This window comes from Myripristis murdjan, chromosome 12 (assembly GCF_902150065.1).
Source record: "Myripristis murdjan chromosome 12, fMyrMur1.1, whole genome shotgun sequence".
NCBI classification, from domain to species: domain Eukaryota; kingdom Metazoa; phylum Chordata; class Actinopteri; order Holocentriformes; family Holocentridae; genus Myripristis; species Myripristis murdjan.
The window spans coordinates 26,749,532-26,763,484 of NC_043991.1; the positions used below are offsets into that span (position 1 = coordinate 26,749,532).

General features: G+C 40.2%; 1 protein-coding gene across 1 annotated transcript; it reads left to right on the forward strand.

Annotated features, from left to right (window-relative positions):
- The first annotated feature begins 4,231 nt into the window (after positions 1–4,231).
- On the forward strand, positions 4,232–12,040 carry aqp3b (aquaporin 3b). The gene is made up of 6 exons (XM_030065265.1): positions 4,232–4,339; positions 5,795–5,921; positions 7,089–7,226; positions 9,105–9,223; positions 9,777–9,994; positions 11,869–12,040. Exons 1-6 carry the CDS (start codon positions 4,232–4,234, stop codon positions 12,038–12,040), a joined length of 882 nt encoding a protein of 293 aa, XP_029921125.1.
- The last annotated feature ends 1,913 nt before the right edge of the window (positions 12,041–13,953 follow it).

Below are 13,953 nucleotides of genomic sequence, written 5' to 3' on the forward strand. Positions count from 1 at the left end.
TACATCGTATTACTTATACAGGAAATGAAGTTACAAATGAGATGCCTGATCTGCTACAAGCACTCACGATAGTCACTACTAACACTAGTGAATAAATAAATGCCTGACTCCAGAGTGTTCAGTTTGAGATGGTTGGGTGCCCTATAGAATATAATGAGATGATCAAGTCGAGAGAAATCAACTCAACACACAAATGAAAGGGGTTTTGCAGCCACTTCACTTGGTAGTTAGGCACCTTGTATTTTGAAAATGAGCTGCCCACTACGTTACTTATCCAAGAGCAAATTCACAACACACTTCACCATGAGAAAAGTTCACTGAATGCTGTCATTCAATTCAATATCATGCCAAAGTGTGTGATACACCTGCTGGTGCACCACAGGAAACAGTGTCAGTGTCACGTTTTTGTGTCGCCCAGGCGTCACAACTAGACACGCCACTTATCAGGTCCAGTGTAACATTTGCATATGCATGAACATTCCCTTAGTTAATTGGTAATTCATTAGCTCATTAGCTAATGTTAGCTACAACACTTGGTTAAGGTGAGCTTAAGGTTAGGGTTATGTTAAGGTGAATGTTAGGAACAATACACTCAGTATCTCACAGCAGCCCTACCTCCAGTTTCAGTGGTATGGGCGATTTGTAGGGTTATATTTTGTGATAAAAGCCAGTTACTTACATCTATTATTTATCTGCTCCTACTTTTAAGACCCACACACATTGACACCAGTAACTTTGCTGTTGATGGGAACTTTGGGATGTTATTTTGAAATATTTATGATTAGGGTGTGGATTGATTTAGGTTTAAAATACATTAATGACTTATGCATAACATAATCGATGGATTAAACAGGGAAAATTAAAGGTGGTCTTTAAAGTGCTTTTACATGTACATTTAGTTTTTTAAGTTTTTGCTCATTCTCTGTGGTTACTGGCTTGATTCTGCTCATTGATTTTGACCCAGTATGGACTGGGTGTGTGAGCGGGGCTGGCCTCCAGTAGAAGACTGGGTCACATTTAAGGCCTTTGACACCCTGAGGCCACTGTTCCTGTGTCCTTTGTCTCCAAGTGACACTCATGACGGCTGCCTAGGTTAGGACGTTAGCAACGTTAGGTAACATTAACAAACAGCCTCCAGTTTTGCTCAGACATGGATTTGAGCTGAGGTCGCCCACAGGACACTCCCTGTGTTTGACCTCTCTGACACTCCACACAACGTGTCCTCTGTCACTCCATTTATACAACATCACATAACTGCTCTTTCATACAACCATCTATTTTTCACGCCTCGGCGACACACAATGTCACACTGACACGCTCACCTATGGTAGACTATATGACACACCTTGCCTTGACACTGGGCTGTGTCATTATATGTCAGCACTTATATATATGAGATATATGAGTCACATATGAGTCGACACATCCACTGACACATCAGCCATTTAAGATAACTGAGAGAATATAAAGGAAGACAATATGGAGACAGTAGTTTGTTGATTTAGTTTGTTGTTTACTTAATTTGCTGACAGATGTCTGATGTGTGAACTGTCTGTATACCTACTGATTATTGCCTCGCGTATATTGGTGTGGTTGGTGACAGCCCACAGACTGCATGTGTTCAGGTAAGGAAGGCATAATAGGCATGAAACAAAGGGAATAAATGAAGTAATGACAATATACATACTGTGGCAAAAATGTCTGTAAATTACAGTAATTGCAGGTTTGTTTGTTTGTTTGTTTTTTTTCTTTCTGTTTAGCACTTTGTAAGTTTGTCAAGAAAAGTACAGTACTAAAGTCGTATTTATTTATTATTATAAGAAAGACAGCATTGGATTGTGTGATGAAACATGCAAAATATTGCTTACTCAAATGCATACACAATAAACTATAAAACTGTTCTCTAGTCTGGCTCAGGAATGTGTTCCAGTATAATACAGTCATACACTACATGATCCTACATGGGTTCAAATCCCGGGTAAATAATTTGTGTTTGGTGATTAATATCAATGAAAACAATGCAATGTGATTCTATCACTCTATTACAATAAAGCTGTTACTGAAGTCACTAGGTGGCAATGTGTCACCATGGAAAATATTCCAGGTTGGTGAAGTCTGATTGTGTCCAGAAGGAAAACAAAGTGGATCATTTTCACAAGTGTACAATCTGTCACTTCAGCTGTCTAATCCACCCATCCCTTTTAAAGAAGGAAACATTTCTAAATATTTCAATGACTGTATACAATTTTTTTAATTAATACAAGAAATATGATCTGTTGCAAACATGTTGCAAAACATCTACATACACACACACACACACACACACACACACACACACACAGTAGAGGAGGCAGGCTGTCCTGATTGGCCAACTGCATTTCCGTGAGCTAGTTCATGCATGTGATTGGAGGAGAGCTGTAACTCACAGAGTCCAGTAGAGGGTGCCTCCTGTGAACTAGGGTAACGCTATCATAACTGTCAGTTTTTGTTGCTGTTTCCAGTGTCTCGACATTGTTACTGGAATGTCTTATTCCAACAAGCTCGCATCAAATCAGATTAAGTCAAACACATTAATTTTGTTAGCTGCAGGGTGCAGCTGTGTTTATTCTGCCGTGACAGGTCGGTGAACAGGTTCCCACTCCACGCATGCTTTGGATTCATCAGGTTTAATGGTACTGAAGATGGTTTTGTTGTGTTTGGCTGTTCCTCTGTTATCTGGCTGGATGAATGACTGCAGTTTCACATTTTTAAGAACTCCAGAGGGGACACATAGACAACATTAGGTGTAATCACTTATTGCAGCATGCTGACCAGCTCATATTTTTAAGTTTAGCAAGGTTACATGTGGCCTATCTTGTTTTCTATCTATAGATGATTTGTCAGGCTGTTTCTGTGCAGACAGGCACTCTGGCAGAAATTAAATCGCACATTTTTCAAGCATTACAAAACAGACACATTTATGGCATTAATATTACATTGTAATCATGCAGACAGACACTTTAATTTTCGGCACAGTATAATAATCAGAGATGAGCCGAACAAATATATCCCCATCTTCCTTTTGAAAATCAGTCTTTGCATAAAGATGTCAATACACTTTGTTTTCTTTAATTGCAACTTCTAATATTTACTTTTTTTCTTGACTGTGTACCTGACATGGAAAAAGTGAAATATAGCAAAAGCCTAAGACTGATTTTTCTTTTTGCCCTCTCCATTCTTCATACCTTAGGCTCAAAATGAAAGATAAATGCAGTGTTCACTGTCAGAGACATGGCGAACGAGTGGAGTGAACACAGGCAGTTTGAGTTTGGGTTTTATTTTCATGTTATGACAACCTATTTGCCCAGTCTCACATGAGAAGACACTCCATTACAATCCAAACGACAGAAATATATCTTCTGGTGACAACACACAGTCAAGAAATGGCAGAAAGAAGCAAAGCATTGTTTGGAGTCACTCCACTTGATGATGATTTGCCCAAATTTTCAGCTGACTCAATGGGGTAATAATGGACAAAGAAGGTATTTATCAATTTATTATCAAATATTTATCTTTTTTTGTATTTAAAGCTTCAGTTCTGTTATTTTCTGATGTATAGATTTGTGGATTATGTGAGAGTGTGAGAGGGAACCACTTCTTGATATCCACAATGATGTCTGAGGCTGGATCCCCCTGAGACAACAAGTGCTCCCGCCAACGTTTTCTCAGTTGAAACAAGTTCAGTGTTTCAGAAAACCAGCCAGTGACATCAGTCGCTTTTTTATCAGCTACGACAAAATGATGAGATATAGAACTTTGTTACAGTTTATCAGCATCACTTTTCACAGCCCTAAAAACACCCCGGCAGTTTTTTTTTTTTTTTTTCCACTCAGAAGAAGTGAAAGTGGCAGCTGAGAGAAAAGCAGTATGTAAACACAACCTAAGACAACTGTTGGAAGTTCAGTTTTAAATAGACATAAAATCAGCTTTTTAGAAATTAGTATTTTTGTACCAAAGGATGGAGTCATGTGGAACTGTCCTTTTGTGGAAGCGTCAAGAAAAAAAAACAACAGAATGGGAGTTAGGTTGCAAAATAAAGTGTGGTAAAGATGGGTGGGGATGTGGAAGACACTCAGAGGAGCTTCTTTCTTGTTAAGGAGGGGATCCCTGGGAGAGACCCCAAAGCTGATCCACACTCACTGGCTGCTGGACCACAGTGAAGATCTTAAGTCAAGCCTGCTGTCGCTTCATCATGGGAAAACAGAAGGTCATTTTGGAGAAACTGGCACGAACCTTTCAGATCCGTCACGTGCTCCTCCGCCAGGCCCTGGCAGAATGTCTGGGAACCCTCATACTGGTGGTAAGTGATGAGTCCTCTTGGGTCACCGCTGGGCGATCTGCAAGAGCCGTCTCCCAGGTCAGGTCAAAGCCTGGTTAAATGATCTCATGTTGACTACACTCAGCATAAAAAGTGTGCTATCTCAGTCTAAACTGTAAAGTTAGGAAATATGCATACCCTTCATGAAAATCAAGGTTCAAGGTTCATTTATTGTCATTCAATTCATGTTGCACATGACAGAACGAAATATGTAATGAGCAAAATTAGTCATTTTGGGGGCAACATGGCTGCATGCTTGGTATTGATTTAATCTATTTGTGTCAGAGAGTGTCCACAAAACACACTTTAGTTTCAGGATTGTTCTAAAACCGCATTGCAAATACGTTTAATTTGAGGTCAGTACATTTTCTCTGCTTTTCAGTAGGTTTGTGTGCACACATCATACAAAATTCACTTAGCCAAAAGTGAAAAACGAGAAATGAGCAGCAACAGCACCAAAAATACCTCCAAAATGAACAACACAAACAACAACTTAATTCTGTTCGTTACGCCAAAAATGTCAGTGGAAGATTTGACTTACCTTGTTGATACAGTATTGTTTGATATTTACTTCAGTTTAGTAAGTTATTTTGTGTACATTTATTGTGTTCTTGACTCATTTATAGCTGAAGATAATAATTTTAATTGTATTCTGACATCTTTTCCTTCCTTATGCTTAAATTACATGAAAAAAAAAAAACATTATTTTGTACAAATTTGCTTTAGCCGTGTTGCTTAATGAGATCCATGTTGTTATAAACTTTCCTGATTTCCTGATTGAAACCTAATTCAGTGTTGTTAACACACCAAGAGATTCCTTCAAATTAAAACACAGTGCTAGCCAGTCATAAAAAAATCTGGGATCCTTTTGTTCCCCGTTGTAACCTAGAGACAACAAAAATATCTCCAGAGGGCACCGACTGTGAAAAAACTGTCCGTTTGTTATGGCGCTCCCCAGCAGTGAGTGAGCTCCTGGTTCCTGAGCCAGTGTTTGGCTGCAGAACTTTTGCCCTGCTGGCCATCAGCGTCCCAGAGTTAGCCTTGTGCAGAGGAGCGCTCAGCAGGTGGAGTCATACTGTTGTTAGCATCACAGAGCCCACCCACAACATACACATGACCTGCAAGGTCAGAGAGACACACCCTGCCGAAAATGAAAAACAGGGCTCAGCAAGACGCCTGACTCTCAGGTCAAGCCACTGTGGGTCTTTATTATTGTTTTTGACTTATTGCCACCATTATTGTGTTGGAAAAAACCTTTTGGATGTTATGCACAAGATTTTTTTTTCTTCTATTTTTTCCATACTCCTTGAAATTAACAAGGGAAATGAATCCTTATGAAATAAAATCTTCATAAATTGATGTAACAGCAAGCATATTTTAATCAATGACTGATTATTATTGTTATGTGTCTATGGCCTGTTCTGCTCCTTTCTGCAGATGTTTGGCTGTGGCGCCGTGGCACAGTTGGTGCTGAGCGGCGGCTCCCACGGCACATTCCTCACCGTTAATTTTGCCTTTGGATTTGCCGCAACACTGGGCATCCTCGTGAGCGGACAGGTCTCAGGTGAGGTCGACCGGCACGAATGAGGTTGCAAATGCCTTTCAACCTTTTCTCAAAATCAAGTCCTTCTACTTTGAGAAGAAGGAGGCAAATCCATTATTGTATCAGGAAAGAAAACTGCGTGTGTATGCCCTTTGGTTATTGAAGCATCCCTCATGAAGAGGCAGTTTCCATCGGGCTCCAGCGTTTGTTTTCCTGAACTTACAGTGGAACAGGAAATCATTATTATTGATGGCCTCGCAGACACTTGATTTAAGTAACAGGTAAACTGGCAGTTATCTCAAGTGCAATATTTGCCACACTGACAGGAGGAGAACAGTAAACAGTGGACAGAGCGGTGCAGAAAAAGACAGCGAGAGATTGAAGGTGGCACTTACCTCTGAACTCAAAAAAAAAAAAAAAAAGACTACGAGGTCCATAATTGAAAGGCATGTGAGACAGTGCTTCATCTATTCACTATGCAAGTATCTTCTGTCAAAGCAGAGGCGCTGAGAAAGGGTCTAACAGTTCATTTGTGCTCTCTTCTTCAATACCGTAATAATGAGGCTGTCCCCCTCTAATACACGTTGCAGCTGAGAAAATAAGATCCCCCCTTCCCTGACACAATTAAGGTGTGAATACTAGGCATAGGAGCGAGGCACCCAGTGTGAATGTGCCGGCGGAATAGTTCATCTCCCCTTCAAGGTTTAAAAGAAGAAGAAGAAGAAAAAAAAAACCCTGACTTCATAGGATATTTTTCTGTGCCTTTTCATCCCTCCAATTTAATTTGTGTCAGAGAGACCTCCCATCCTAACAGGACTTAAACTGCGCCCACAGTCGCTGGAGATAGGCTTGGATCTCCTCTGTGTCTCAGTGAGAAAATGGGAGTATTTTGCAGTAGATAATGCAGCGTCCATGTACCGCAAAGACGAGCGCGCTACCAAGAACTGTTTGTTTTCACCACTTATCAAAAACGAATTCCTTTTTTTTTTTTTTCCCCGTCAGCTGACACCTCTTATTTAAAAACAAAAATATCTTGGCATGATCCTATGACAATGTGAATATCTCATTTTCTCACACCATTTATTGAATTCACATGTATGGTTCCAATGCAAAATGTGAATCGTTTGGTCTTTTAAGATCGAATGCCTGCTTTTGACTGAGTCGGTGTGGTCCTCTGTGTGTGTTTAGGTGGCCATCTGAACCCGGCGGTGACCTTTGCCCTGTGCTTGCTTGGGCGAGAGCCTTGGACCAAGTTCCCCGTGTTTTTCTTCTTTCAGACTTTAGGAGCCTTCCTGGGTTCGGCACTTATATTTGGCATGTATTTTGGTATGTGATGGTGCAGAATAATGAAATGACTTGAAACAGTTGTTATGGTTCACACACCACTGATACTCAGGTACAGTTCTGGTTAAAGTAATTAGTTTCAAAGGGGGTGGTTTGCTATGTGGTAGAGGATATTTTCAGTGGGTAAAAGCTATAGAGTTGAAAAATATCAAGTGAATTTTCTGCAGCAAACTAATTTCTTATTTTACCTGTGAAACAAGATCTTTTCTCCCTTTATTAAAAACTACTGTCAGGTGAACAAATGTTACTTCACCTTCCAATATAATGCAATGGCATAGTAAATAAAACTATAGTATTGCTGCTCTAGTTTCTCAGAGCAGCAACATTCTCTAAGGTCTTCAGAATATCTTAGGGATTATTTTGGCTGTTGAAAAGATGTATTTTATATCTTCTGTCAAGCCGAATATAGACATGCAAAGCCTGGGTGCATGTTAGTGCAAACTGTTTTGCTCTCAAAGGGCTCGAAGATTTTCACACAATGAATCAGGCTGCTGCAGCAACAAAGCCCACCACCTGGAGTGGAGATGTTTACATGCTACCCACCCATAACTACGGAAGCCCTAAAGGGCCATACATACATATATTTTATTTCCTCCGTTTTCTCGTGATAACGAGATAATTCCTCCGTTTTCTCGTGATAACGAGATAATTTTCCTCCGTTTTCCCGTGATAACGAGATAAATTTCCTCCGTTTTCTCGTGATAACGAGATAATTTTCCACCGTTTTCTTGTGATAACGAGATATTTTCCCTCCGTTTTGAATGAATGAATGAAACGTGATAGGCCTGAGATTTCCATCATACGTGACATGTCATGCTGACTGACGTCTCCTTGGACACATAAAGCAGGGGTCACCAATCACGTGCCATGGAGGGCCGAGAGGCTGCAGGTTTTCATTCCAACCAAGACCTCCACCAGGTGATTTCACTGATTAGCTCCAGGTGATCAGTGAAATCACCTGGTGGAGGTCTTGGTTGGAATGAAAACCTGCAGCCTCTCGGCCCTCCATGGCACATGATTGGTGACCCCTGACATAAAGCATAAAGCTATTTCAGCCTGTGTCAGGCCTTGATTGAACAGATAAGTGATGCAGTGATCAATATTCTCCTGCTCCTCTGACATTGCTACACTGACTGATGTTTCCTGCAATAATTTAATAAGACAATCGCTTTGTTTTCTCGAGATCTCGATTTAATTATCTCGTTATCACGAGAAAACGGAGGAAAATCATCTCGTTATCACGAGAAAACGAAAGAAAAATATCTCGTTATCACGAGAAAACGGAGGAAATTTATCTCGTTATCACGGGAAAACAGAGGAAAATTATCTCGTTATCACGAGAAAACGGAGGAATTATCTCGTTATCACGAGAAAACGGAGGAAATAAAATATATTTATGTATGGCCCTTTAGGGCTTCCGTACATAACATCATTCATCAAACTGATGAATAATTAGATTGATTTTCTGCATACACCTTTCTACCCAGATGTCATGTACTGTATACACGTATATAGATAGATAGATATATGGTATATATCTCAGTTCAAGCTCTCAGGACAAAAAAAGTAAAGGTGCACTATACAAAAATGCAGAGTCAACTGAAGTGAGGACCTTCAACGAACAAAACAATTGAATAAGCAGTTGCTGAGTAATTAAATGTGCCATTAACTGTTGTGAAATGTAATGGCCAATAACTTTAACATTTACCATGCGTAATGACCTCCACACCGGGAAAAGTTATGAAAGCCAGAGTTCTGCAGCACCAGTGCAGCACTCTTGTCCTTCCAGAGTAAGTCAAGTGTATAGGTAGCTTTTCAATACTATCAATAGTGAGGTTGATTTCTATATGGTTCCTTTAGATGCATTGTGGGACTACGGACAGGGGGAACTCATTGTGGTGGGGAACAATTCCACGGCCGGGATTTTCGCCACATATCCATCCAAACATCTGACCCTGGTTAATGGATTCTTTGATCAGGTAAAATGATGACATGATGCAAAGAAGAACCGACATCTGTGTGTGTCTCACCCCGATATGTGAAGGATATGATGATGATCTATATAATACTCCATCTCACAGGTGATTTGCTGAGTCACAGTGTCTCAGTCTCTCAGGAATGATAAGACACAGGCTATATAAACACCTGCAGAGTTTCAAATCCTCATTCTGCAAAATTGTTAATGCAAGGCTGGAGCTGTTACACACCGAGGAAGCTTCCACTCTTAAAAAGGCGCCCACAACCACGGCCAGTGTCTGAGCTAACTGTATACTTTAATAGAGCCAGCTGTATACTTTAATTGTTGGTTCATCAGATATGCACAATGGGATTCAGCGATGCTCTGTGAAAGAAGAAGCCTGGCACTGATATTTGTATAGTCCCCTCACAGTATATCTAGCTCATGATGACATTTGTGGGCATGCCTTATGTGTTATATGAACAGATTTCTCTGAAAGATCAAAGACTACAATGATTCTCATGAAATTCCTAAAGACTGAGTAATATAACAACGGACCTCTGTCTCTGTGTCAGATTATCGGGACAGCTGCACTGATCGTGTGCATCCTGGCTATAGTCGATCCATACAACAACCCGGTCCCCAGAGGTCTGGAGGCCTTCACCGTCGGCTTGGTGGTGCTGGTCATCGGACTCTCGATGGGCTTCAACTCAGGCTATGCCGTCAACCCAGCCCGGGACCTGGGACCACGCATCTTTACAGCTGTGGCCGGCTGGGGTGCTGAGGTTTTCATGTGAGTGTCTCTGCTGCTTCAGAAACACTAGCTTTTGGGAGCAGGAGAAGTTGCTGGACAAATAAGAGGATCATGTGCAATACAGGAGAATTTCAGTATATTAGCCTTGAAGCCTTGAAACGTATTCACTGAACGGTTGCTTTAACCTGCAGTTCAGTTTGCATTTTGTCCATCATCATCATCAGCTCTGACAGTTTTCATTGGAAAACTGATGAGTCGGGCCGGTGTTAGGATTGAAACGGGCTGGACCGGAGCTGGCTCTGATTGGGTTTGGCTTTGATTTTAAAATCTTTAAAGAATAACACTTTGATCTTTGACAAAACTCTAGTAAATAAATTAGTAAATAAATAAATGTAGGTTAATTTTTATCCAAGGAGAAAAAAAAACAAAACAAAAAAAAAACATCTGAAGTAACATTTTTTAAATGATCCTGCTATAATTCCTTATGCAAGATAAAGGTGGAGATTTACAGCATACATCATTCCTTCAGCAAGAGGGAAAGACTTCCTCAAAGCATGTGGTGGTGCACACTTGTGCATCTTCACTCACAGCACCTCCAGATGCATTTTATGAATCGAGACATCCTTCAGATGTATTTCTGGGTCACAGGCGTGAGGACAGAAGAGAGAGGAGATGAGGAGGCACAACACAGAGAAATGAGAAAAGCTCAAAGTATCGATTTTTTCACAACCAAACCGTGCACTTTATCGATGTCACTTGCACCGGGCAAGTGAATGATAAATGATTCCACCAAAAAATGTTTTAACATTTTTGTGGTCAGCTGGATGGATGTTTTGCCAGCATTCACAAATTATTCTGTCACTGACATCATTTAAATAAACCATTTGCTATACATGATGTCAATTGCATCTAAATTCAACACCACACAGGAATTAAAAACCTGAATGTGTGTGTTCAGGAATAGTGCATGAAGCTGCGGGCGGGAAGAGAACAATATGAAGTGATGAAGTTTGGGGTAGCAGTATCTGCAATCGACTTCCACGTTGGCCACTCAATTCCATCCAGTTGCCACAGGACACATCTCTGAGCAGTCCCACTTTGCAGGATCTAAGGTGCGATCTGTCAGACAAAGATGTCCCAGGACAAATAAAGAGACTCTTGGAAGTGTGTGTGCCATGAGCCAAGAGTTTGTGGAAGCCACCTCTTTCTTTAGAGAGTCCAATAATCAAATTCAGACTTGTTGGTTATATCAAGAATATGATTAGAAATACATGATTGAAGGTGGTTTCCTTAAAACAGTCACTATATATGCTATCAAATTACAGCAAGCATATCCAATCCCGCCTGAGTTATAGTAGAATAGCTACTCATAATAATTCATAATACATGTTACAGACTTAATTCAAACCCAACCCAGAATAAAATGGGTATGTGTAATTATTTAAAGCACATAATATAGTGTCAGTCTCTTGATGGAGCTGGAATTTATGACTCTTTTTGGGACATCGACATGTCTGAAGAATGTTACTTTTAGCTGTGCAAGATGGGGCTTTGTCATAAAAGCTCTGGATGTTACCAGCTGTGACGAGGGGAGTGAAGGTTAGGGTCAGGAAGGAAGGACGGAAAATGAGTTATGAGTTACAGCTACCACGTATAATGGGCATTTGACATGCATAGTATTATTTTAGCCCTGCTTACCATTCAAAAACAACTAGAATTTAGAGGGTGTCACTGGTCGCTGTGCCTCCAGCTCTTGCAGATCTTGAAAGTTATATTTTCCTGCATATTTGAAATCTTGTTATGCACTGAGATGTCACTTAATACACTATAGGTGAATGGAGAAATATGTATGAAAAATTGTACGGTGTAGGTGTACTACTGCAATTGAGACCTTTCTACCTTTTCTCTCACAGAGCAAGAGAATACTGGTTCTTCGTGCCCGTCTGCGCCCCCTTCTTGGGTGCAGTGATGGGGGTGGTTTTGTACCAGCTAATGGTGGGATACCACGTAGAGGGGGAGGCACGAGAGAAGCACGAAGAGGAAAAGCTCAGACGTTCCAGTGTTACAACCAAAGTAGATGCATGAGCTCCATTTTCAATTTCTTTCTACATCAATATTTCAGTACATTAAATTCTTCTGTTTTCTGCTGTTTTAATATCAGTCTTGATTATTATATATTAACAAACTATATATATAAAAAAAGGCTCCTGTGTACACTTACTGACATATTTCTGAAATAATTTGACTTCTCTGTAATATTCAGTGGGTCAGTTTCAACATCATCAACTTTTTCAACAAAATACAAAACAAAATGACTTTTGGGGGTGTACCGGTCTGATATATCGATCTAATGATCAGTGATCCAATATAATTGATACTAAGTGAAAATATCGATCTGTATCATCATATCACAGATATGCTTTTGTTTTGAAATTTCTATGGCATATCTGTGTCACCATTTCCGCCCCAGCACAGCACCTTCCTCAACGTTCAAATAGTGCTAGGAAGCCAAGAAAAAGACAACAAGGATATGTACTCTCCTCCTGGAAATAAATCAGAAATGTGGAAATATTTTGCATTTCAGAGAAAAGACTCATCAACTGACAAATCACACGCCATATTCAAGCAATGCCATTGCGAAATAAGATACTCCTGAAACATGATAAACCTGTCCAAGCACCAAAAACAGAAACACGGCATTGCAATGTAACAGATTGTGGTAAACGGACATAATGATATCGCCTCGTATCGATCATCGGCCCCTGAATTGAATCAAACTGAAATCATATCGTGTCAGACTGGCATGTGGAAGCTTTGACACAGAAAGAGGAATCTTTTGGGAGGCACGGGGAAGAAAAAGTAGCACCAGAAAGCCCTATTCCGACTTATTCTTCCCAACTGGAGTCATTTTCCTTGATAAGAAACAGTTTGTACTGCTGGTTGTTCTGGTTTCCGCAAGAGGAGGCACTTTACCTCTGCTTAAACACATGCACACCCACACACACACATCAGCATCATTTAATAGGAGGAAATGCTACTGTGGCGAGGCTTATGGATCATTTACTCTGTAAGGTTATGTATTGATATTGCAAAACTGTCCAATATATTTTTAGAATTAATACAATTTGCCTAATGTCTGTATTTATTCTCTCTTTTCTTTTCTTTACACTACTCATTCAGTGGTAAAGTGTTATGTTGCCTAATATTCATATCCTTGTATTTGTGTATTTTTATACCTAAATAAACTTGACCTGTGAAGAATAAACGTGTGCAAGAGAATGATTACATCGCTGTTTGTCACTCTGACATCAGCAAGAAGTACAGTGAGCTTTGTGCATTATTTTAGCATATTTTCCTCTACTTTCATGCATTCATTGTGTGCTGCATATCAGCAAGGTTTTAGAAATGAGGCCACTTGTGTGTAAGCTCTCCACGGATTCACCACTAAATTACAGCAACAACAACAAAAACAACAACAAAATTAATCAGTCAATCAATCAATCAAATGTTGAAAGAGATGGCAACATAAGCAAGAGTCTCTGAACTGATTGAATAGGCGTTATCAGTCATAATCACCCCCATGCACAGCGTCTGGGTTAGTAGTTCCCCACTGCACCTTCTACAAGGATGTTGTCTGTTCCTTAGCTTAGCTGTTATCCTGTAGCTTAGCCGGCTACATTTCTCTGAGGGCTTAGGGTTAGAGCTTTCATGCAGTGGATATCCTTTTACTGTAGCAGCACTGGTGGCTTAGCTTGCTGTTTTTTTTTTTTGTTTGTTTTTTGTTTTTTCCCATGGAGCTTGCCCAACACTGGTGGCTTTTACAGCAAGACAACATGCAGTTAACTGTCCAGGTAGACAGAGGTTGTACACAGAAAACAATCAAAATGTGCAAACAACACAGCAATCCATGATAAAAAAGAGTAAACCACATGCAACTGGAGACCAAACCAAAAACTAGAAGAGTGCACTAAATAGAGTGCAGATCTCCGCCAAGCGTA